General features: G+C 41.0%; 1 protein-coding gene across 13 annotated transcripts in view; it reads right to left on the bottom strand.

Moving 5' to 3' along the window:
* Positions 1-333: 333 nt before the first annotated feature.
* LOC130522110 (muscleblind-like protein 2a) overlaps positions 334-27,061 on the bottom strand; it is a 38,285-nt gene continuing 11,557 nt past the window's right edge. For 2 of the 13 annotated variants that reach the window (XM_057026133.1, XM_057026134.1), the window contains exons 3-9: positions 14,820-14,984; positions 14,050-14,253; positions 12,574-12,834; positions 9,656-9,709; positions 9,151-9,301; positions 8,334-8,369; positions 334-3,943 (exon numbers count right to left, since the gene is read on the bottom strand). In XM_057026133.1, coding sequence (XP_056882113.1) covers positions 3,819-3,943; positions 8,334-8,369; positions 9,151-9,301; positions 9,656-9,709; positions 12,574-12,834; positions 14,050-14,253; positions 14,820-14,984 — 996 coding nt within the window. In that variant the 3' untranslated portion in view covers positions 334-3,818. Of the gene's footprint in view, positions 3,944-7,308; positions 7,404-8,333; positions 8,370-9,150; positions 9,302-9,655; positions 9,710-12,573; positions 12,835-14,049; positions 14,254-14,819; positions 14,985-27,061 lie in introns of all 13 variants that reach the window. The other 11 variants (XM_057026140.1, XM_057026136.1, XM_057026135.1 and 8 more) reach the window with 11 other exon arrangements.

Raw genomic sequence — 27,061 nt, forward strand, 5'->3', positions numbered from 1 at the left:
ATCTGTTGCCGCACGTTTTAGAGTCACTGATTAACTGTATTACATTGATTTATTTATTTAAACCAAGTATCCAAGTAATCAAGGAGCCGAAACAAAGGAGGATGACAAGTGGAGGAATCAGATTGCGGATTGTAATAATCCCCCCCCCCATTATTTAACAATAATCTCTCAATGATGTCCTTAATCTATTAACCAAAGATTGACTAAGGAGTAATTATCTATTTTAACACAGGCCAGGTTGGAATCAGGAGGTGAAGACAAAACCAATTTGCAGATCATGTGACTCACGGCAGCCTATCAGGGGGCTGGAAATAACAAAAACTGGGACACAGCTCAGATATAACAAGTCTATTTGAATTCATTTTTATTATTTTTAATTTCTTTCTTTTCAATAGATTTTACACTATTTTGCTGGAACCAAAGAAACATTTGACTATAGAAACATAAAATAGCACAAATTATATGCACAAAAGAGAATACACTTAAAAACGATTACATTGAAACCATAACTCTGACGAGGGTCGATTTAGGTCTTTACTTTGTTTTACTGGGTAGACTGCAACAACAATGGCACAGGCAATCACGCTTCCAAACCTGCGGCCTTCAGAGTGGCGCCCCTGCTGGTCAAAGTCATCTACTACAACCTCGAAACTTCCATTGGAAAGCCATGGAGACCAACAAGGTCAAAGATCAACAACAGTTCACACTGTTACAGTCGAAGCCCACTTTTGGCCTTGTGGTGTGCACGTTCAAACCTTTAAAAAAAGATCCTGGTGTAAAGATCAACATTTGGGAGAAAACTGAGATGGGAATTTGAAGAAAGAGACCCATTTGAGTCTAAAATAAAATCAATAAGAGCTCTTAAAAACATAAAACCTTTAAGCACGTTGGACTGGAGATAAGGCAAAGTGTTTGGATAAGCGGAGTCTGCTCAGTTGACACACTGCTCAGAAAGTGCTTACTTTTTTTTTTAATAGCATCAATCATTGCCAACACATTTCTAAAGACTGTTTCAGGATTCCATAGAAAGGGGGCATTTTGGGTCACTTTGTCTTTGTGTCACTAGGAACATTCAGCACATTATAATTTAGTAGGAAAAGAAAAACAGTTTTCTCATGCAATGTGTTTCAAAGTTATTTACTGGGACTTCCTGTTTCCGATAACTGATTTATATAACTAAGGGTGGGGGAGGGGGCGTCTCTAAATAGATGACTTCTTTAAACAACATTAAAAGTGCAATCCTTAACTAGTCACACATTGGATAAAATGTCTGTGTGGAACCCAGAGGTCCTCTGTCAGGGGAGGAGGTGTACATCTTATAGATTATTTATATATATGTCCTCATATTTATATATAATCTATGCAACATTGATGACTTAAACTCTAGAAGTGTTACAGTGACAGCAATACAGAGGCTGCTCTTTGCTAATGAAAATATTCAGTCATAGTCTCCGTGAAGAATAAGAAATGTTCATATCTTCTTTACAATCTAGCTGTGTGTACAGTGTTCTAAGAAAACAAAACCTTAAGAATGCCATTTACAAAAATACCCAACTTTAGTAATTGCAACATTTGGTTGCCACAGCAACAACTTAATATTGTTATGAAATAATATTATACTAGAGTGAAAAGTACATCTTTTTTGAGATTTCTTTCTTTCTTTTTTTTTTGGTAAAATCTCGTCTACACAATAAACAGATTTTTTTTTCTCATCAACACAAGCAACTCTAGAACTTTGCTCATTACTGCAACGCTGTGATTTTTTTTTTTTAATTGATGAGAAGGCAAAAAAAAAAAGATCCAGTAGCTTTCGATTAGAGGGCGGACTTTTTAAAGCCCCCGAGACGCCTCCGACTTCTCATTCACTCATCCGACACATTAGACTTTGAAATGACCAAACTGTTCAGAATGCAGCACAGATCAATAAATTACATTCATTTCAAAATAGAATAGTTAACAACATTGTTTCAGACTAAAATTTGAACAAGAATAACATAAGATAAATTACAATAAAATAGAACTTTTCACCGCCTTCCACAAACATTTCATGCATCGTTCGAATGCATGTGAGGACGATCAGAACGATGGAACCCAGGTGTGATTTAAGGTGTGACCGTGGATTGGAGATGGAAATCAAGCACCGTGAACGTCCACCACAAACTTAAGTATGATCTCTTAAAACATGCTTGGAAAAACAGAATCATGGATTGTGAGCTGTTTGAAAGAATCAACTATTTCTGGTGTTGAACTGAGAGGTCCGGGTGGAGGTGGAGATGACGGGAAGGGTACAAACATACCTTGATAGCAGACAACACACATTTTAAATAACCTTGAATACATTTCTAAAACTGTGAATATAAATTCTCAAAATAAGAAACACTTTACATACATTACATGGTTTACAATACATCTCCGCCCCATGTAAACTACTCAAACCATGGTAAGAAACAATGGTATACTGTGAAAGTTACCAAACATTCTACAAAGCTAGTTTTGATTTGTCATTCCTTAAATTATTTGTCTCCATAAAGTCACTTGTGACATTAATTTGTAAAAAGTCTCTCCGGTGAGGTCCGCGTAGCCTCCGCTTGTGACAATTTAATGATGCAGTCTGGATGTCTGGTGTTGTCGATGGGTGACTTTTTTAGGCACTTCTACAGTTTTCTAAAATGGAACAGGATCTTCGGTGATAATAGAGGTGGACAGGACAACTGGCGATCGCAGGTAGCCCTCCACTCGGAGTCCGAGTCGTCTCCGACTCCACGAGCGTCACATCAAATGCGCCCTCGTTTTCCTTTTTCCTCACGTTAAGCACTTAAGTTCCTCACGCATACCATGGAAACAGTATACGGTGCTGTCATCACCTGCTCGACCTCACTTTGCCAGTGCCAGTCTGCCGGCAGACCATGAGCCCACAAACACACACTCACACACGCGCACACACACACGGCTTGGTATGTCTGGAACAAATCCTCAAGCATTATGAAGCCCTTGGCACAGGCCTGACCCGTTTTGGCGTTGTCAGCAATGGCCGTGACTATCCTCCGTCAACACTGGTTGCGTCTTCTCTCGTCCCGACTACATGCCAAAGAATTCCATGCACAATCTCTCCCACCACTCCTCCTCAACAAAGAACTGAACTCAGCACCAAAACAAATAAAAGGAGTTTATTGGGGGGGTAAGAATGCGGCACGCCGGCAGGTTTGTTCCACCGACTCCTTCTGCGCTCCAACTTTGGCAAGATGTTTTCGGGAGATGAAAAGTTGGCGAGGGGACGAGAGGCGTGGGTGGGTGTTGGGGACTGGATCCTTGGTGGGATTTAAAAAGCTCACGGGGCGCTTGGTCCGAGTGGGACCCTCACGAGGACGGCCACCTTTGAGGGTGCATGAGCCCGTCTGCCCCGGGGACATTCAACTTTGTGGAAAGTTTAAAAAAGAAAAATAAAAAGAAAGATCCCACTTGAAAGAGAAGACTGCTGTGGGCTTTTCGGCGACTCTTCCTGTTTTCCAACATTGAGCACTGGAGCTTTAGTGCAAATTGAGCATCTGTTCTGACTAACCAAAGGGATGAATGCTGCGCAGCTGTTTGTAGAATAAATATTAGAAAGAAGAATCCAACCGTTTGGAGCTGGAAAATGACTTCTATAGTGTGTCTGCTATGTAAGTGAAACTATACATAAGAATATTTTGAACATTTTTGTTAGCCTTTTTGTCTAGATATATATATATATATATAATATATATATACAGTGTATATCTTCTTTTGTGTGCGTTACACTGGCACTGCAGTTCTTACAGGTAAATTGAAGTCTCACACTTTTAGCATGCAGGTTGCTGGATCTCTAAGGGAGGTGTAAGGTAGTATTTACACAGGGGTTGTTTTGGGTTTCCTAGTGTGGTGTTGTGACACTCCATTTCCTTCCTGAGGCTTACTTCAGGATGATCTGGAAAGAGGGATGGAGAGGAAAGAACAGTTTAGGTAAAACAGTAGCACTCCATTGGCTTACACGGTCAATGTAAAGACAATACTTCAAACCAAATCAGCTTTTTATGATTCCGAATGTAACCGCGATACTTCGCCTGATGTTGATGTTCACACTTGTGAAAACAGATGGACCGGTGTTGAATACAAAGGATCTGGACTTTGGTCCTTTTAATTCTAGATCATCCAATATTTGTTCTTTTGCTGCCTATTTAGGGTGTGAGAGTGTGTCAGGAGTGTGTTGGAGGCTGATCCAACAAAGGCCTGTGGTATGAAGGAGGTTCCGTACCCTTTGGGTCAATAAGGAAGCCTAGCCTGGGCTGCATGGCTAACGTGCTTTGTAAAAATGTGTGTGGTTCAGAAAACAAAGAACTGTAGGTCTGCCTTATCCTAACCAATCAGTTCTCTGGAAAATGACATCATTACAGGGATTGAAATGGGTGTGCTCCTACACCAGGAGCTCCTCCAGCCTCTTCATTTCTCTTCCTGAGAAAAACATTTCAGGATGATTTTATCTGTTACTAGAGAGTGAGGATCAGGCCTTTACTCGTTCCAAAGGACCCTTTTAAAAACATTTCATTCTTCTTAGATTAAAGGCAGCAATGTTCTAATGTTATTAATTCACACTCTTTGATTTATATGGTCTTGGTCAGCTATGACTTCTGTATCATATGTGTCTGCTTTCTTTAGAAAACAGAATTTGCTTCCCTGTGCTGATCCTGATCCTGGACTGTCTTATGCTTTCTTTTAGTAATTAGGGGAATCTTCTCTGTGGGTGGTCCAGGTCCGGATTTGTTCTCTGCCTGGCTCCAGAGAGATGGATTGTAAATAAATCACACTATTATTTTCAGCTTTTCAACTGAACAGGATCTTAGTGTAAATGTTACTTGGCACATTTGAAAGTCTGTGGAGAACAACTCCGCTCAAACAAGGAGTGTCTAAGGTTAACACACATTTCTTAGGAACTCTGTCTGTTAATCTGTCGAGTATTCGACTTAATACACGACCTTCTAGTGAAGCCTGCCATCTCAGACCAGGAACTTGAATTCTCATTTGAGCAACCAAAAACACTGGCAGATAAAGAAAGCTGCAGGGTGCACAAGCATGGCAGGACTTTTAGCCATTCAGCAGTTTTAACATTTCAGTGATTCAATCTGACATATTTAGGCAGAGGATATAAACGACAACTGTAGATATGAACAAATCCCGTTGCGCTCCGTTTTGCCCAGTGTTTCATGCAACTGCAGTAAGAGTAAATGGCTCAAAGTATTAACAAATAGCCTGCAGTCGGAACCAAAAGCATCTGTTTCTGTTATCAGATTGACACAACGCAGGATAAAGACAGAAAGACAGACAGAGAGGGAGACAGAAGAGAGAGCGAATGTCTATGGGAGGAGCTGCTGGCTGCCGTCATCTTGTCATCAAGCCAACACAAGGCTGCGTGGTGCTTCTTAATGGACCAAAGGCACACAGCAAAGGACAGAAGCCACTGATCACATCACATATGACATGAAGTCACAGTGTTGTGTGTGATTTGTGCTAGCTCTTTAAAGAAGTATGGGGAATATTAGATATTGCTAAATGGGTGCATCAGCCAGACAGTATAACACAACCCATGATTCAAACACGATTGTCTGAAGGCCATGTCTGTTTCCATCACGTTTTAATCAACATTTAACACGATGACACGGTCTAATCTTTATGGAGGTTTGAAATGTTGTGATCGGCTATGATTAATTCATTTGGATTATTATTTTGGATTGTTACAAAGTTCTTTTTTTGTGAAATATTCTGTTCTTCTATAAATGCGTGACTAGGAATATTCAAGTCAGAGGGAGAAAAAGGCTGAACTACTGTCCAATAGCAGATAGTTCATAAAGCATTCATTTTATATTGGAGTTTAAGGATTAATCTTCATATCTGCCATCCGTACAACCCTGTTATATCATAAATGACCACCGGGCGGCGCTACCACCTTACAAATCCGAGCAAGAACTAGAACTTTCTATTTGACAATATAGGAGATGCTAGTTGACTTCCAGCAAAAACATTACTGCAGACAAATTAGCATAATGTGTGGGTTATGAAGTGAAATAAACAAGATATGTGATATTCTCCATTCTGTTCCACCTGGAGGGGACGTTCATTCAAGGTGTGCGTGGTGGCTGGTGAGTAGATAAACAGGACTGACGTCAGTCTTTCTCTGGCTTCTTGTCCCACATGCATCTTTAAAGAGCAGCTCTGCTTCCTGCTGCTACTACTGCTGCATGCCAATTGCGGAAAGAGATGGTGACTCACGGGAAGTGCACGTGCTGCCAATAAATGTAAGCAAGCACAAGGTAGCTTGGCCATAGGCTGGATTACTTGAAAAATCTGAGCAATTCAAATTATTTCTGGCATGTTATTGTATTAACTCATAATTGCAAGTCCTGTGTTTTATTAAATATAATATAGAAATAAATGTGGGGTCTTCTTTTATAATGCCTTGGTTTTACAGATTATCTGTGGAACACTGTCATCTGCGTGTCCTCAAGGCACCTGTGAACGGAACAACCAGTAAATGTTTAGCAGCTGTATGAGAATGGAAAAACCAGCACTGTGCAGAAATTTCCAGGTTTAAACTGAGCTGTGTACGCCTCACTCTGGCATTCAAACCTGGCTCTGATTCTTTGGCTCCTGCTGACACACAACAACAGGACAGCCAATGATCAGAAGCCATTTTTAGATGGCTTTTATGAGTGTTTCCCTTTGTCTCTGTTGAATCTGACCAACATCGCCTGCAAGTGGGTTTTTTTCTCCCCCAAAACATTTATTTAACTGGTTGTCCTACAACAAGAAAAAAAATCTAAAGATAAAACTGGAAGGAATGCACATAAACATGGCAGTTGTTAAATGCTGTAGACACCACCTTGATGTATTTGCTAAAATATGTATGTTTGCATCAGACACAAGCAGTACAAACAATGCCCCCTGCTGCAGATGAAGAGGCTTATTTGACAACAAAAAGTGGAAAATAAAACTTGACACATAACATGCAAAACCAGAATGTAGTGCAACACAACACAAATACTACTTTGCAAATGTGGGAACTCTGAAGAAGTGCTTGTTGTGAGTGCATTATTTTGGCAGCCTCAATGTTTTACCTTCCCTGGAAAAAGCAAAAGACGTCACCCACTTTTTTGTCAGTGCGTGTTCACCCAGTGGAGGGATGGGAGAGGCTGGGCGTAGGCTAAGGCTCAGCTGCAGGTTACTGCAGCTCACTATCAGAAGGCAGCACTTATTCAGAGCTCCGGGGACTGATGAAAGAAAGCTTTAAAAGGAGCAAACCTGATTGGCTGGTGCTGTTGCTGCGTAGGGGACACTTGTGGCAGGAGTTGTTGCTGCAGAGACAGTAGCAGGCGTAGCACTGTACATCATTGGGACTTTGTTTTGAGGGGTAGGAAAGGGAAGGGGGGGGTGAGGGAGGGAAGGAAGTGGCAGCAAATGGACAGTAAGGTGAAGCATTATGGCAACCATGGCAACCGCGGCGATGTGTGTGTGTCGACGGTATCGTTTGTTGTTGATGGTGGCGGTGGCGGTGGTGGTGGTGATGGCGGCAGGTGTTACAGAGAGCCAGCAAGCCATCGTTAGGGTTACACCAGCAGATGGCATGCAACCATTCACAATGCAAAAGCAAAGAGGAAAGAAAGAAAAAGAGTATGGGAGAAAGAAATAACAAAAAAGAGGAGAGAAGCTGATTACAATCACAAATAAGGAAATTTGAATGAAAATCAGTTTGCCGTTTTTTCCAGAGAAGCCGTGGTTACACTTTTAGCATTTTTACCTATATACTGTATATAGTTTAAAGTTTTATAGTTTTAACTGTGTGATATAAAAACTGCAGGATCAATCCCAAAACCCACCCTAAGCAACATATTCAACACGTCATTTATGCATTCACTAATCCACCCGGGTCCCCAGCCGACAAAAATGGTCCAGCAGTGAGATGATGTTTCTGGAAAACTGATTTAAATTTCCTGATCATCAGCACAGAAAACACTAGCTATGCTCCAGCTTAGGAACAGAGCAGTCTACAGTTCGCTCTTTCAAAATCCAAACTAGCATATGATTCATCAGTGAGACAGACAAACTGAAAGTCAAAACCCTCTCAAGTGACACAAAACATTTCTGGAATGAAAGGCTTGATGAAAATCAGCCCAATCAGTGCGCTACACTCTTGTTCTTTTGTCTCACCTGTGAGGGCTACAGATATTGCCCATGCCTCCCCATCCAGCATCCCACCCACACCTCCTTCTCCACTCTTTTATATCAAACAGTGCAAGTGAGAGAGCAAAGGGAAGGTCAGGACCTACCAAGACTGCTAGCAGGAGTCATGCACAAGACTGACCCTGTGGTGTACATGCAGAGACAAAAAGAGAGAGGGGAGAGGGAGGAAATAAATGTGTTAATTGAGAACATGGTTAGAAAAGAGACAACAAAGCTTGACGGCTTTGCTGAGCTCCGATGCTGCTGACACCAAACCGTGAGGGCAGTTAACAGTAGCAAGCAGGAGCGTTTCCTTGATGTATTAAAAGGAAGCACCCAAACTAACCCTTATTACATAACATTCACTATTGCTACAAATAGCTTTACGGTAATAGATACAACTAGTGTTAAAGTTATATTTACCATAAACTTGTAAAGGAAACAAAACAAACTGTGAACATGGCTTAAGCTCATGCCTATATCTCACACACCGCTGGAGATTGAGGGAGGAAGGAATGGGATTATCAAGCATCTCACACTGCAGGCAGCAAAAAAACAGAGTTCTTCTCCTTGATGATGCAATGTCTCTAAACTGGTCAGTCAAGGGGCAGAGGAGCCCAGAGGGGTAAGAGTTTGTGTCTTCAGCAGCACTTCAAACGAGCACTGCTTCACGTTTCTTTCTCAAATTATTTATGACTGTCACAGCACTACAAATGCACACAGAGGATACATGCAGACAGGAAATCACCATCTTCAATTGTGTCAGAGTGCAGACACACAGCACCCGATAATAGCAGCACCTCTCACTCTACCACCAGGGACATTTGTGATAACAGGTTAGCTGAGTGTTAGCGGTGTGTTTGCATGTCTGACACAACTATGAGTGCTTTTGCTTGGGTGTGTGCATTGACTGGGAGAACTCACCTGTTGGGAAGAACGCTGGCTGCTGGAGCTGTGCGTTGGCCAGCGCCTGCTGGTAGTGCAAAACACTGGGATTGAACAGGGAGCTCGATCCATTACTCTTCTCAAGTGCTGGTCTCTTTGGTAGGGGCTGGAGGCCACTGTGGGGGAAAGCCTGTCCACCACATACGACAAAGCATGTTTGAGAATTTAACATTCACAAAGCCACAATATTTGCAAATGTGCACAGCACATGGTATAAATGGATACTTGCTGTAACTATCACAACAAAAATGAAAAACTGTAGCATAGCAATCAATGAAGAAAACAAACTAGTTTAACCTTACAATATTTGCTAAAAAAAAAAAGTAAAGTATCACAAACATTTGCCACTGGTGATCATATATGATAAAAGTCAATATTTTAAAGTGTCTTTTCACAACAACAAAAGCCAACTTAAATTTTTGTGAGTGGCTACAGTACAATTAAAGAAGCTACATGCAAAGCAAAAGGTGAAAGGTCAAAGTACCAGGTCTACAGTTGCCTCGAGGGGTCGCTTCATTGCTTTGGCAGTCGACTGAGTCTTTAATTAGCAGGCAGCGAGCACATGATGGCAGTGGGCCAATGGGATTCAAGCGTATTAACATACAGGTAACAGCAAGCAGAGGTGCGTCATGGGGGACAGCATTGCATTGTGGATAGGTGAGAAGGAAAAAAAACAAAAACAAAAATAATCTGAATGCAAGTTTACCACATACAAAACAATAGGCATGCACATAAACAAAATCTGTTTTGTTTAATTTCAAGAAACATTGCTATTTGCTTTCTTAGAATTTAGTACAAAAGCAAAAGAGCATCTAAATTAACTGCTGGTCAACAAAGCTGAACGTCAAATCTAGTGAAAGCATTTAGTAACTTCAACTATTTTCAAACAAGTCAAATGCAGTATCAATACCGGACACATCATATGATATATGCACACATCAATAACACAATCATGACAGTGGCCCTGGGAGAATTCAATTAAAACGGTTTAGGGGCTCGACAGTGTTTTGGATGTGAGTGAGCCGTCTGGTCAAAGATTGGCCAGCGTGAGAACTCTGCCCTCACAGCTGGCAGGGCGAGCTGGCTCGTGCTGGCAGCGTTTAACTTTAACTGCAGTGCCATGTGGCAGCAACAAACAGAACATCGCTGCATAATCACACCGCTTGCTAGTGGCAACATTCAGATCTGGAATAAGTGACTGAAACTACGTCAAAGTGTGATCACAGTGTGAGGGGTTTAATCTCAGAATGTGGAGCTCTGTTTATACACATATACCTCCAGATTACAAAAAGAATTATTATAATTATATTGTCAACAATTCCCCTACATGAGGTATTTCATGTTTTAGGTTGTATTAAATTGAAAATGATTCTCTTTTACTGAGTACCATTGCTGACAAAACAATTCATAGATGTGATGAGCTCAACACTAAAGAGGTCCATGCACAAGCCTCTTGCTTCACGTATGTGGATTTTTTTAATTAGCTGAATTTTTCATAATAAAGAGCCACAATGCATTGCTGATGCACTGTGCTGTCAAAAGACTCTGACATTGTGGTTAGTCAAATGAAGATGGACAATTAAAGTCACATGGAAAGGAAAAAATGCAATGGGCCTCACAATGAGGAAGAGCAAGCAACACATTGTAATGTGACACAGTAACACAAGTTTGTCTCAATAATATGGTCTTAATGGAAATGTACCATTTAATGTGTGACTACGTATACACATTCTAGCATATTTACTTTACATAGTTATGAATTATGGATCACAACAGGACTTATTTGCAGCAGTGTAGCAATAGTAGCACTTTTATGGGTCTTTACTTAAATAAAAGTGCTGCAGGGGTAAAAGAAAATTGGATTGAAGGTGCTGACTTAACAACTCGTTGTCCATAGGTTAAGCCTGCTGATCTCTCGCTTGTAACCGTGGGAATTGAGTCATAAAGTTGCAGAGGAGACGCACATATAAACATTAAACCTGTCAGGAGAATATATGGGGATGGTTAAATAAATCTGCTTTTTGCACCTGATGGGAAGCTTATTAAGAAACCAATGCTGACAGCAGAATCAGGTTATGGGTCTCAGGCTGTCTGTTATTTATCTTTGTTCCACTTCCTTGTCTTATGCAGCTTCAAACCAGCTGCAAACCAAACTAACCCACACTCACTCAATGGAGGAAGGACAAGGAGAGAAAGCAGCAAATGGAGCCAGGCAATGACAAAGGTGTGTCAACGTGGAAAGCATGCCCATGCCATGAAGGGAGGAGAAGTCAGTCTGGCACAGTGCAAGGTGTGCGAGTGCAGCAGCCATAGGACCAAGCAGCTGGGGGGAGGCTTAGAGAGGGTGGGGTGCAGCCAGGACACACTGCCAAACCTGCCTTGCCCCGCCCGTCTGTCTGCCTGTCTCCTCTACAGCCTAATCTATAGTCAGAGGAGCATAAATCTCCCAACCATGTGGCTTCATCCTCATCCATCCCTGATTCAATTTGCACTGATCTGCAGAGAGTTGCACTTATCATTGAGAGAGAGGGGGGGGCTGGTGGAGGTAGAGGAGGAGGAGGAGGATGGGGTGGGTGAGCCAGCACAAATTGTCTCTTTATGAACCAAGGGCATTGGAAAATAAAAGCGGAATGCGTTACGATAATAACAGATTGTTCTTGTGCCATTATACTGATGAGTTTAGGTCTGACTAAACCCTGTTTACTATATACAATGGCCTCACTTTGGGATGACTATTGTTAGTGAATTACCCAGAGTCTACTGGAACAATCCAGCTGAGGTGGGTATGTTAAATACAGTAATAAAGCAGTGCTCCACATTTTATGTTGCGGTAGGTCTCATGTGAAGGGGCATGATTACAGGTTGTGCAAACTGAGGGAATATACCATTATTATTCAGTGACGTTTGCTGATTTATTTTGTTTTTGTGCTACTAAAGTCTATAGCACTGTAGTACCGCTGTATTTTGACTATTTGAACTAATCATAAAGTACTCTGAATTCATTTTAAAATATAACTATAAAGGAATTGTTAATGAATACTTAAATTTTAACTCTAAAACATTTACTATTAACTTGCCAAGTTGACCCCATATAAAATTCTCTCCTGGTATTTTAATTAAAAATATATATTTTTTTTAGAGTAAAGGTAAAGGTGCCTTTAAGCATTTTGAACAGCACAGGTTGTTATAAATGTAAAAATCACAGCAAACTATGAAAAAATAAGTGCTCGGTAGAATAAAATTTGAGTGAGTGACTGAGTTAGTCCAAATTGGTTATAACATATCACAAACTGCCAGTTTGTAGGAATAGACCTTAATATCATCAAGGCCTCTGGTGTAACTACTGCTCTACCTCTGTGCACACTGAGTGTAGTAGGAATAAAAATAGTGCTGTGCTCTCACCATGGCTGCAGCTGTGGCAGCAGCTTGGGCGGCCACAGCCGTCTGATTGGCCTGGTGTTGTGCAGCCTTAACTTTGGCCTGTAGGTGGGCTGGGGGGTGAAAGTATTTGCACTTCTCACGAGAGCAGCGGCTCTTGATGTAGTCCATGCAGACAGTGACCGTGTTGTCGCTGGTGTCAATCATGGGGCTGTCACTCGGGTGGGCAAAACGACAGTCAGTCTCACCTCGAGCGCAGTTTCCCCGTTGGAACTCGCGGCAAACCTGCGAAAATTGGAGTAAAGGGCACAAGCAATACACACAGCGATTATGAAGGACAACAAGAAAACAAAGACAAACAAACATTTCATGGGACACTCATCAAGCTCATCACGATTTCAAGAAAAAAAGCTGTTTACTTATTTTGAACTGTTAATATTTTATACATGCTTATCCTTTTTTAACCTATTGTAGTCCAGTATTTCACTTAACTTTTTTTCTTTGTTTACTATTTTTCACAAATTAATCTTAAATAGTTTGGCTGTCTTTAATCTTTTTACCTCTAAAGGATATTGGTATGCATTCAGATATATTGCTTGCACTAGATCATGCCTTCATTTAAACTATGTGAAACCCCTAGACTATACATTTGGACCATGTACAATTATTTATTATTAAAATCAAAATATTTTTGGTTGCACTTGGCATTTCTTTATCCTTCACACAACGTAAATAAACTACTACACGTTGAAAATGGCGAAGCATTCTCATCACAGTCTCACACTTGAACATGAACTCACACTTTAGACACACATTTGCAAATACATATCAACTTTAAACAACACACATATTAAAAACAAACCGATGCACACACATCACACGTACATGTGTGTTGCACCCATCCACAAGCTTTGCGTGGGAGTGCGCACGTGTCTCAGAGGGATAGTGTTTCATTAGAGCCAACTTCATTCTGTTGCTAAGTGATAACCCTCCCTGAGAAAAACAGATACAGGCGCACACCCACGCATCACCTCCAGGTTTAAAGATTATTGTTTATCTGAATAAATGTGATGCAGAATATGATAATAATGTCTACGATAGGTAGCATAATCAGATATCGCTTATGAATAGTACGCACATCTCGCAGGTTAGCACGTTAAATAAGGATAAAACACACTATTTAAAATGAATGTTTCCCCAAGAAAATAACTTACTATTTGGGTTCATAAATGACTGTATTTGGTGTAAATATTTTCTACATGGACAATGTAAAAGGGATGATTAAATGATTAAGTAATTGGTGTTATTTTGTAATTTGTTCCATTTTAGAAAGTTAATGTTTATTAGCGTTAGTAATGACTTGTATTAAATCCAAAAGACAAGTTTCCTGAAGCTAAGTTCAAACATAATCACAGTAAGGTGTCAATGTAATCATTATCTCGCAGTAAACATTAGTAATAATGGGTTATCACATCTGTAGTGTCAGATAAAATGGCTCACCTCTAATTTGTCTGTGCGCAGGAGCTTCTGGTTGGATGATGAGCCAGCAGTGACAGAAACAGGAGGACTGCCAGGGACAATAACTGGGGTGCTGGGCAGGATATCTGTGGGGACCAGGCCCATGCTGTGGGACATGGGGGTCAGGTATGGTGTATAGCTCAAACCTGCACTGGAACCCAGACCTTGGTTCACTGGAAACGTCTGCTGTAAATACAGGATGTGATGGTCATAAGAAATTATGTGATGGTCATAAGAAATTATTTTCTCAATACTTTCTATGTTCTTATTAATTTCATAATAGACATACTCCAACACAGTAGGTGGAGAGAGGGTAAAAACAAGGGTTATTTTAGAAAATAAGAGTGACAGGATAAACACATGCAGGACTGTTTTTTCTTTTACTAAACCTATCCTTGATAAATATGCTCAGTAGTGTTTTTTTCTACTACACACACACACACACACACACACCTCTGCATTTACCACATCTGACACCTGACCAGTACAACTACAGCCGAGCCATTTCCTGCAGTGAAACTCCCACGGAGAAGTTGGAATTCTTTACCCAAGGGCATCTCATAAAACATAGATCATGGGTAAACACATGCTGATCGAAAATAGTGCAAAGAAAGAGTGCTAATGTAACAATGAAGGGTATCTGAAAAAACCCACACATCTGTGTAAGAAATATAAAAGAAAAGAGCGACTTGAAAAATGATTTTACAGTTTAGCACAGCATCATCTTCTGTTGTACATAATCACACACTGACCACATGCTGCATGGTGGTGCTGGGGATCATAAACTGCATCTGTTGAGCCAACATGGCCGCCGCTGTCTTCTGCTGGATTAGGTTATTTCTCCCATTGATCTCCAGCTGGGTCTTCAGGTGAGCAGGTGGGTGGAGGTATTTGCAGTTCTCTCGTGTGCAGCGCCCCTGAGCAGGGGAGACAGAGTAGATGGGGAATGAGAGAGAAGAGACAAACATCATAAATGGTCTCACCTGGATCAATGAGATACTAAACTAAAGTGAATGATTAAAAATAATCAAGCTGTTGATGAACAGCTTTTCAAAATACATTAGACTTGGAGAGTGTTGAATGTATTATATTGAGGGCTGTTTATGTCTGCGCGGTGGGGAAAGCAGGTGGCACTGAATAAAAAACCGCCATGGAAAATAAAAACCAGTTTTTGAATTGTTAGTTGGGTAACACGGTCACCATCAACTCAATAATCTTCAGTTCACATTCATTTTAAAAATCCTGAGAAGCACAAGAACTAGGTCCCCAAAGTCTTTTGATGGACAGGTCAGTCCCCATTCACCATGAAAAGGCGAATGTAGTGTTGGTAGAATCAGGATGACAGAGACCCTTGTGGATAAAGCCAATTACATTGTCTACCCAGAGGCGAACAGCAAACACAATAATCCAATATGGATACTCGGTGTGGTACTTATTGCAAAGAGAGTGGGTGGAACACCAGAGAGAGGGTCAGGAGTGAGCCACAATGCAAAAAAATAAATGGAATAGAGCTGTGGGGAGAGGAAAGCTGGAATGAGAAGGTGAGCAGTGGAAAAGATGTGGGCAGAGCCGACAGACATGAATACGTACAGAGGGGAAAATAGATTACAATGAGTGTAGAACGAGGATGTCCGAACAGACCCTATTTCCATGACAGGAAAGAGTGACAGCAGAGTGGCTAATTTCCGCTCAGACAAGACAACATGTCGGCTTCTCAGCTCTGCTAGGAGGAGAGAGCTGCTGTCATGTACTGCTTACGCTGCTGGAATAAACGGTAACAATTGAACACGTCACAATTTACATGGCTAAATGTTATGGGCTTAAAATCTGACAGAGAAAAAGTCTTTTTTTTTTAATTTAAAAAAAAAGGTTTTTATTTCACTTAAAGGTAACTAAAAGGTATGGACCATATCAAACTATATGCAATTGTTCGGTGATAAATGAGTTGGAGGTCTGAAAGCATAAAAAAACATATTGTTCTTTTCTGAGTTTTTTTTTTGCAAAGCACACATCTAGAACACATCCCATGGGTTGTGATACAAAAAAAATGAAAGCATTATATGGATGAGCAAAGGTTTAAAGGTTCAAAAGCACTGAAGCACCCCTCGCCACTGAATGTTCTCCTAAACCTGTTCTAGACCAATTAGCCAAACACCTGTTGCCAGTAAAAACAGGAGACAAAAAACTTTGAAACAACCTCAGGTTATCACCAAAGCTTGCCCCTTAGTGTAAATAACCAGTAAACTTTCAGACTAACCTGAACTAAAACGATAAAACTCTACCATCCTAATTTCCAGAATGACATTATACACATCACATAGAACATAAAAAATGCAGTAGAGTCAATAATTTGTAATTTTACCGAGTTTGTACTACAAGAGAGACTAGAATATTCATAGATGCTCATTAAAAACACACAAAAAAGACATTTGGATTTGGACTAAATAGAAGTATAGGCTAACAGGCTTGGCACAGCGGGGCTTTACAAGTGTGACAGGACTGATCTTCAGAGCCTGGTGTTAAAGCTGTAGGGATCCACTGATATCCCCCCCCCAGAGTTGAAAGGCACAAAAATCACACCTGCCCACACATATGCATACTAAAAATCACACGATAACAACAAGTGTCGCCCACACACCAACAGAAGCATAACACAGAGCATGGGGATAGAGATAAACACACTGGCGCACACACAGATCTGGTAAGCCCTGTCCAGACGAGAGGAATAATGTAATCACTGAACCTACTAATTGAAGCCACCACAATGACAGTGGGGTAAAGGTGCGTATGTCCAAGTATGTCTTGTGTATGCGAAATTGCGTGGGCAAGTGTGACAGTGTGTGTGGGTGTGTGGAGGGGGACTATGAAGGCAAGTGTGACATTGTGTGCTTGGGAGGACAGCAGGGAAGGAAGGCGTCACAGTCGCACCCTACAGAGATCACAGACACAGGCTGACACAAGAAAGGATACGCCAAACCTGCACATGCCAGAGTCAGTGCTGGGGATGGGGCCTGGACTTTTGCTTCAGATTCATGTTGCTGTGTGATTTTGTTTCGCTAAATTTCAAAATCACCAAACACCTCTTGGATTGCACCTTTTTTTTCTCTCATTACAAAATATTGCTGCAGTGTAATATAGCTGAACATTCATACAGACACACTGACTGCATAATATACACAACGAGTGTGCTTTGAGCCTAAAGGTATAAAAATTGTGGTGGTCCAACATTTGGTTCACAGTCATATGCGGCTGATGACAACAGTATGCAATGTCTTTGTCTTTGAGGGTGATAAAATGCAAATACACCGACACCTGCTTGGACATCTGTGTCTTCCATCTTCTCACTCGGTGCAGAGCACAGATGTATTCATGGTTGGTGTTGCCTCTGAGCGGCCCTCTATGAAAAAGATCTTTGAAAGCCCCAAGGCACTCCTGCGATTCACCAGTGATGTGTAGCCATAGCTACATGATAAAATTATACCTTTCAGCAGGGTTGCTCACATAGCAACCACTCATTGTAGGCTGTATCATCATGCTTGTGCTCATCCATGCTTTGGGATTCACAAACAGCTGCTCGGCTATGAATTGGGTTAGGGTTAGGGTTACCTTCTTTCACACTGCCTGAGGACACTGAATGAAATTAAAGGAATACCTATTTGTTATGTCTGGACAGCTTTCACTGTCAAAAGATTACAATCAAAGTTGACCTTGATCAGCACGGACCAACGGGTAATATCAACAAATACCAACAAAATTTATGGAAGAAAAATGTAATACCTATCCTGCATTTCATAGAAAGAAACATGTCATAATAGTGTGACACCACATAATGTAACAATCATGGACAGTCCCTCCCACCCCCTCCATAACACAGTGGACAAACTGAGGAGCAGCTTCAGCAACAGACTCCTGCAGCCTCGCTGCTCTAAGGAACGGTACAGGAAGTCATTCCTGCCGTCTGCCATCAGACTCTATAACTCATCCAAACCCAGCCAATAACAACAACTGTGTAATGTTCATGTTGTAATTTTATTTCTAATTTATTCTATATTTATGTATATATGCTTATAATGCTTATAATATGTATATATTATATTATGTATATTTATATATATATATATATACTGTATATGCTTATAATATATGCTGTATATATGCTTATAACATTCTAATCTCATCTGTATTTATTTTTTCTGTCTCTTTACTCTGCATATGCTGCTACTATAATTCAATTTCCCCACGGGGATGAATAAAGTTCATCTTAATCTTAATCTTAACACTATTCTGAAAGTAAAAATCCCCAAAGAACTGGTTAAAAAATCATGATCATCACCAAATGACATGTAAAACTGACCCAAATGGTCCATTTGGAACCAGTGTTACATTGAGCTTTCCTCTGCCATCTTCATCAGCAGCAGAAAGCCTTTCCCCCACCCCCCACCTCCTTCGTCAGTCCAGATGAATGGTCAGAGTGATTGCTGTTGTGTGCTTGTGGGTGGCACAGACACAAGAGGGCCAGTCTTCCTCCCCTTCCCCTGGCAGAATAATGCTTCATTTGTGGGCCCCTTCGTTAACCACTGTAACATTTGCATTTTGAACTGAAAGGGTGCTCTATTCTAACAAAGAATGGCTGCCTATAGATTAAAGCAGCCAAAAGAAGATCTGTAAATGTCTTTGTAAAAACAGGACAGGTGTCCTGCCTTTATATTACATTCCTGTGGTCTCTACAAATATCTAATAAAAAACCTACAATCCTTGTGATGATCCAGTCAAAGCAAAAACTGGAGAAGAAAAATGAAGAAAGAAATCAAAAGAAAATGACTAATAATCAGAATATAACCAACTAAATATATATTTTGTTAAATTACTTTGTTTAGTTAATCTTAAATCAAACATAGCATTATAGATGAGACCTTATCAATCAATCTTTATTTATATAGCGTCTGTTACAATCAAAATTGTTTCTAGGTGCTTTCCAGAATCCCAGGGCCTGACCCCCAACAAGCATCAGCGGCAAGGAAAAACTCCCCTTTAACAGGAAGAAACCTTGAGCAGGACCAGGCTCATGTAGGGGGACCCTCCTGCTGATGGCTGGCTGGGTAAAGAGAGAGGAGAAGGGGGAGGACAGGTAGAGGAGAGAGTAGGGAGGAGAGGGAGAGGGAGAGGAGACCATGACCCAGTGGGGTGACAGAGGCCTGTCAGGTGATCATGTTTCTGGACCCCGGCAGCCTCGGCCTATAGCAGCATAGCTAAGATATTAACCTAATAATTAGACAACTCTCTAAATGTGATAAATATGTCTAGAATAATAACTGGAACTACAGAATTAGTGATAATAAGCTTTTTCAAAGAGGAAGGTTTTAAGTTTGATCTTAAAAGTAGCGATGGAGTCAGCCTCCCGTACCTGGACAGGTAGCTGGTTCCATAGCAGGGGGGCCTGGTAGCTAAATGCTCGGACCCCCATTCTACTCCTAGAAACTCTGGGAACCACAAGTAGACCAGCATTCTGAGAGCGGAGCGGTCTATTGGGCTGGTAAGGTGTCACTAGCTCCTCCAGGTAGGATGGAGCTAGGCCTCTGAGGACCTTGTAGGTCAAAAGAAGGGTTTTGAAATTTATTCTAAATTTAACAGGCAGCCAATGAAGCGACGCCATTACAGGAGTTATGTGATCTCTTTTGTCAATACCTGTCAGAACTCTGGCTGCAGCATTTTGGATCAGCTGGAGGCTTCTTGAAGAGTTGTTTGGACACCCTGATAATAAAGAATTACAATAGTCCAGCCTGGAAGTAACAAATGCATGGACTAACTTTTCAGCATCATGGTGGGTCAGTAGCTTCCTGATCTTCGTGATGTTCCTCAGGTGAAAAAAGGCATTTCTAGATACTAATTTAATGTGTGAGTTGAAGGAGAGATTTTGATCAAAAGTTACTCCTAGATTCCTCACAGAGAGACTAGATGTTAATGAGATACCATCTAGAGTGATCATATGATCTAATCTATCCCTGAGAGGTTCAGGACCAAACACCATGACCTCAGTTTTTCCTGGGTTAAGGAGGAGGAAATATGAAGACATCCAGGACTTTATGTCTTTAAGACAGGTCTGGAGCTTCACTAACTTCTCTGTCTCCTCTGGTTTCATGGATAAATAAACCTTCTGTCAGCATGTCAACATATTTGGAATTTCAGAAATAAAAATAGTAGAGACAAATCTTTTATCCGGTGATGCCATTTCTGAGCTGCTAGATGACGTAAGGGCTGATTTGGAGCCAGTCACAAAACGGAGCCATATCTCCTGAGGAAAAACTCCTGCAACCCTGCATTTTCTTGCGTCTGGAACATTCCAGCGCACCATCGCAGGTAGGCCTGGCATCATCTCCGGAATAGTTTATGGTGTGTCTCCATGGTGACAGCTGGTAGCACTCCAAAATCCTTGTCTGCACCACTTTTGCACCTGTTAAAATTGTGCATGCAAACATAGTAGATCACTTGCAAAAAGCCTACTAAAAGCATGCACAAGTTTTTAGCTCACTCATCCAATTTAGCGCTCATTATTTGAGATGCTAGTAAGTAGCTCAGGCCCTAAGACAGGAGATGTGGTAACTTAACAATATGGAGTGATAACATCTTGTGAGAGCTTAAATAACCCTAGGAGGCTGCAGCTCCCTGAAGTAAAAAAAAAAAAAACTAGGGTGTAAAATCAGGACAGTAGAACGTCCCAATATTGGCACGTATTGTCACTCACGTCATATAATAAGGATCCAACATGTGCAATATATTTTTGGATAGCAGTACCCAAGACAATCTGCAGCAAGCCCCTCCACAAACATCTCACATACTGTACAGACTTATCCAACTGTCATCTTCAGTCCAAGAGCAGGAGGAGAGAGACTTCTGACATGAAGCCTATGACATGTGTAATCCTTTTAAAATATAGCCAGAGAAGCTATTGTTCAGCAAAAAAGAGGTGCATAGAATCTCATTCTATTGCCCTGTCTGGCAATGTTCCCTCACATCTCTTAAGTTCCCACTTCCTGTAATTCATTTTCATCAAGGATTTACTGTACATATAGATAATATTTATCTTGTTTTGTTTACAGATAATCATATTGGTACTATAAATATCCAATTTGGAGCATTTCCTGGCTTGCAAAAGCTTTTGGAAATGAGTTCTTTCCACACTTTCAAAATGCGTGCACAAATGTTGACTCTTGACATTTGAACTGGAAGTGAACGTTTCCCTTGAGCACTGATGTAGAAAAGGTTTTTCTTTACAAATCGTGCCCATTTCACTCCGTTCTCAGTAAGGTTCAAACAAGCAGCTCAGCAGTTGATTGCACAGCCACGGAAGTACAAGTTGACATGAAACCACTTCTTTGAAAGGCCCCAGCTATAATAAGACACCAACAGGACACGCAATGCAATCTTTCCAGGGCTCTGAAAAGCCAGAACCTGGTAGAGTAGGGAGGCACTGGATGCACATGGACAGAGTGTCATTCTCAAACCTGGAGAATGCTCCCTCTTAAGGATCTTGTTTTGTTTTGTGGCTTTCATGGATCCATTTGAACTAATGGATCTGTTTTAAAGATGTAAGGCTCCAGGACACCAGGAAACACTGAAAATCCATTATGAACTGGCTTTTTGCCTACATTTTGGCTTGTAATGGACACTGTAAATCAATAGTGAACAGTGGGTAAGAACAAGTCATTTTCATAAGAAAAAGTCTTTTACTGCTTAGCAAAGATTTTCTAAAATGGAAATTTGCGAGATCATTTAAATGGGGAGTTTTGAAACATATTTTAGCGCGCAAACTCCAAAAATGCTTCATTTTGTGATTAACTGGCAGAATTGAAGAGGACTTCATAGAAGATCAGCTTGCTTTCCTCTATAAAAAGGGTAGATTTTTGTCTTAGCGGCTGTAATCCATCAGAGTTCTGGTGATGGCGGCCTTCACCCAAAAAGAGAACAAGAGAGAAATCCAGGCGTGTTCCAAGACCAGAGAGGAATAAAGGTGTAAAGAGAAAATAGTCCCACCTCTGTGTGTGATGGGTAATAAAGACATTTTGACATAGCCAGGTTTATCTTAAGCAACTGAATTTCTTCAACTTCTTCCAAATATATTTTAAAAGATTTGGCACTTTCTTTGGAACATTTTGTCATTTCATCTGAAAAAACACATGCTGGAATTCTTACAGTGCCGACTTGTGGCTTAATTTAGTGATCAGTTACCTCTACAAAATGTCTGGAGTTGATTTAAGGGTGTCAGCACCAGTTTGCTTGGATTTTATTCATCCGATTTGGCATTAAGATTTACACAAGAGCACCAATGTGGTGTTAAAAAAACAGCATTTTCAAGGAATCAGTTACATATTTCAAGTGATATTTATGCGAATGGACTTGTTGGATATTACTTCAACTTTGCCTTCCAATCACAAAAACATGATCTCATTCAAGTTTTCAGTTACATTTTCAAAAGAACTTAAAAAAGAAAACTAAGTTGCAGAATAATCCCGTTAAATGCATCTGATCTGAAAATCCACAAATATAGCTCAATCAGCCCTTAATGGCAGGTTAGTGATAAATTTATGTTAAAGTTTTGGCTGCCCTGTTGTGCAGCACCTGCAGAGTCAACACTGCAAATCCAGCTGGAGGTTGAGGCGCTGCTTCAGTTAATCTGATCATCTGTGACCTGCTGAGACATGAAACCCACCCCTTGGAGCTCCTTTAATCTACACACACACAGACACAGACACACACACACAGACACACACACACACTGAGACCAATATCCAGGATGCACTCAGTTGCATTATGCTGTGGTTCGTGTTAAATGAAGTAAGTGTTCCAACAAATACGCACCCTTAACCCAGGCTTAACTACGACAATGCCACATTTCAGTCTGGATAGTTGAGACAGAGCTAGAACACTCAGACATTGTATTTCAATACGCCGTCTTCCTGAAGGTGGACCTTGTCATCTATTAACGGCAACTGATCATGCCAGAATAAAATTTTATATAAATTATCTACAAAGTGTTAATGTCCTACTAGAAGTATGCCACGTTGTCATGAGGATTAGAAGGCCAGTCGGTCTTTACTAAATAAATGTTCTAATTTTAAAAGCAGTATCTCAAATTCGATTATTGTCTAACAATCAAAGCTTCTCTGTCTGCGGCGCTCTAAATATAACTCAAGCCCACCACAGATGCTGCTGAGAAATAAAACAAACAGGATACTAAAAAGGCTACCCTACAACTACTTTCCCATCTGACGTTGACTGCATGTCACTGCATGTTAAGGAGTTGTGCAAATCCATAAAACAGATAAAGGAGGATAATGAGATGGAAGGGAGAGAACAGATCTATTCATCAAAGCCTCTTTCTGACACACTCAGCAGATAGGTGCAGAATTCCTGTATAGCTGCTTACTCTCCAGTTTGGAGATTAAAGCTCTGGGTGCTGACCAAAAAGTTCACTGCTATGAAGGCTATCGTTCAAGCTCCAATAAAACTGATAGAGAGGCAAATTTATCGATTCTTATTGATCTTGTTTCTATTTTACAGACATAACAGCTTTTACAGACATCAAACAGTTTGATGAATTACATACAACCAGACCACAAATGTAAAAAGGGTTTACACAGAATTATTCTGTCATTTTGTTTCACTATATGTAACCGAATGGGAATACGGTGCAGAATCACCATGTTGTTTTTTGGTTGTGATGATGAGGCCTCTGAGGACTGTTACTCCCGCGGGCTGAGTAGAATAAACCCACACAGAGATGATGAAAATGTCCTCTTAAGACAGACAACAGCAGTTAAAGTCATTGACTGACATTTTTCCCAAGTCGTTTAAGCAGCCATCAATTCCATTTTTGCAACAGCATGTGGTTTCCACTCCCATTCTCCACAGGTTCACCCAACACTGTCAGAGTCCCCGTTGCCAATTAGTGCTGTCCACCTGTTGTAGCAGGTCACTGCTGCAGGCATCTGCTGAGTGTGAAATTGGCCATCTCACGTTCATCCATGAACCAGCATGCCGAGCCAATTCAGCCTAATCAAGGGCCCTTGTTTACACGCATGAGAACAGCATCATATACCCCAGAAACCTTCCGCTCACCTCTACAGTATGACCGACCTATAGGAGCAAAAACAAAATGTGAAATATATATATATATATTTGACCTGGAAAAACCCCAGTTTGAGTATTACAGATTGAGATGACTGATTTTCGGGCTTGATTACTGTTTTTCAATAGTTCATGTACATTAAGGTACAATCTCTGCAAAATTCTAAATTACTTCTTGCTGCTCTACCCTATCCTGTCGAGCTTGACTGCATACACAAACCTCACATTTTTCTTTTTTTACTCCTAAATGCATTATTTTAGAATCTACAGCATGAATTTATTTCTTTAAACTCAATCATCTAAATGTATGCTTATTATGTACATAATGAACAAATGAGAATTTATTCCAGTGTGGGAAGAAAGTTTTGATTTAATGTGCTACTTTAGTTTGATGATTTAGGCTTGACAATATCTGCAGGACACTTAATTTTTGATGTGAAGTCAGGGTTTTTCATTCCCTGCCAGTGAAATATTTTATTAATGACTCTACAACCTATACCCTGACATCTTCTGCACACACACTTGGGATTTGTTGTCATGCCAGGTCTGATGACACACACTGATGGTCATTTAGACAAAACAAGAAGGCAGAGCCCCTACAGATTGGATTTCTGTCACCTCCTTACATGGCGCCAATTAAGAAAATCTCTGTCTCATTATAAAAGGCTGGCTCCTGGGAGACTGTTGGCCCTGTCAAACTACTTGCAGTAGGTCCATAGGTAGGTAGGTATGTGTGTGTGTGTGTGTGTGTGTGTGTGTAGGTGCATGCATGTGCATCTGAGAAAAGCAGAGGAGAATAACAGAAAGCCTGTGGGAAACCCTCAACACTCTTGAAAATCTGTATGTATAAAATAGGCCACCGTTTTCTTTGTTGTATATCTACCAGGAAAGCAGAGAAACAAAGGACAGCATCGGTAGGAATGAGATGACCTTAGTCTGTTTTGGATGAGTGATGATGAAACTGCTTGTCAATAATTAACGAGACAAACACTAAAGGTCAAATACACAGTGAGCCTCCTGAATGTTTTGCCATAGATCTTCCCCTCCATTTACAACTGCTATAGAATATAGGATATTTGGGAGTAGCTGGGTATGAACTGTAAGTGTGGCACTGTACTTCCTGCAATGCTGATTTAAGTAGATACATCTAGTACTTTATCTGCTCTGTGGGCAGTATAAAGAGGAAAAAAATAAAGATGACTCAGTCAGTGGGTGGATGGAGACAGGTGAGACACTGATAGATCAGTTGGACAGATTTTCAGTGCTCAGGCGGTCCATCATTTTGCAGGAGGCTCTCACAAGATGACAAACACCTACTATTCTATAGTATCTATACTACACCAAGTACTGTGGGGTGCATTTTCACCGTGGGAGATTCTGGTAAATACTGGGGTCGGAAACATTACAGGAACTGTTCCTCTCACTTGGCCCTCTCGAGCCTCAGGTCTCCCCTTGGTAACGGCAGAAGTTTCAACCGTTGTGTAATCATTGTGCGACAGCTTTGACTGTGACGTCGCTGGGGTGATGTATGCTAGGCTAATGCTCCTCTTCTGCTGGGGTCCACATCACATCCTGCTCTAAGTTTAGCCAAATGTCGCCGAGTAATCCTCCTGTCCCACCCTGGGGTTTTTCAGGCCTGAAGTAACTACCCTGGAGGAGGGACGTGATTATGCCCTGTAAAAGTTCCTGTAAATCGCAATTCGGGGGGAGTTCCTGAAGCGGAGACATGCACCAACAGCCTTAAAACCTAAATTCATAAAGACACAGTTGTCACACTTGTCTTAGGTGCATTGCATTTTTTGAATACATTGAGGTAATTTTGTTTAAAGATTACAAGATCAGCTGGCTTCTACTGAACCACAGACTACCATTTTTTTCTTAATTAATGTTTGCAGCCATATTTTCAATACCTTAAAACAGCTGCAATCCAGGGCGAAGATACTTTCAACACTGGTCCAACAATGTTGTTTCTGATCAGTTAAGAAAGAACACAAACTTTGTCAAGCTTCATGACTGACAGCACAGCTCCTCTCTTGGTTATTTTTCAGTTGTATGAGAACTCAAGATGGCAGCTCTGCTTTCCAGGCACCACAAGACTCAAAAAGGTGTCACCAGTGCAATATGGCAATACCTATGGCTGATGGTTCAGAGACTGACCATCTCTATACTGACGAGTAGATGTGATGCAACATCCATCTATTTACTGCATGTCAATATTTCAAACCCAGAGAGGGACATGCAGGAATATAGTAGAGAGTCTCTAATTCAAACACACGTATACACACATACACACCGATGTGGGTCAGCGCAGTGGCCCATTTACTTTCCAACATGTGCTCTACTATTTCTCTTTCCTGATCAACAGCAGTTGTTAAATGCACATGGATACAGCATGACAAAAATGTATTGATAGTATACAATGAGACACCCTTAAAGCCTGACCTGGGTCATGTGACAATAAATATGAGCTGATTCGACTTCCGCTTCCCTCTTTCCCATCCTAGGAACTATTAGATCAGTCAGGCAGGAGCTGCAACCAATACGGTGGAATGTATGGGATGGATTCACAGGGATCAAATACATTTTGACATGGGTTGTACTGGGAAGGCAGAGTGTGTGATGCATGTGTCTGCCTTTTTAAAAACAGGAGTGGCGGGGGTCTAGTGACGGCTCATCAAATATTGCCACATGTGTTGCAGCCCCCTGTCAACCTCAATTGGGCGCACGATTGTGTCTGTGTGAATGACCCTAGGGGAACACACACTTCTCGCTGTGCAGCATGCATTCCCCTGCACATGTTTGCTATGTCCAGGGTGTGGCCCAGTTTGAGAGGATTACACAGAGGAATGCAGCCGAGCCCATCTTAAAA

The sequence above is a fragment of the Takifugu flavidus genome, chromosome 3 (assembly GCF_003711565.1).
Source record: "Takifugu flavidus isolate HTHZ2018 chromosome 3, ASM371156v2, whole genome shotgun sequence".
Taxonomy (NCBI): domain Eukaryota; kingdom Metazoa; phylum Chordata; class Actinopteri; order Tetraodontiformes; family Tetraodontidae; genus Takifugu; species Takifugu flavidus.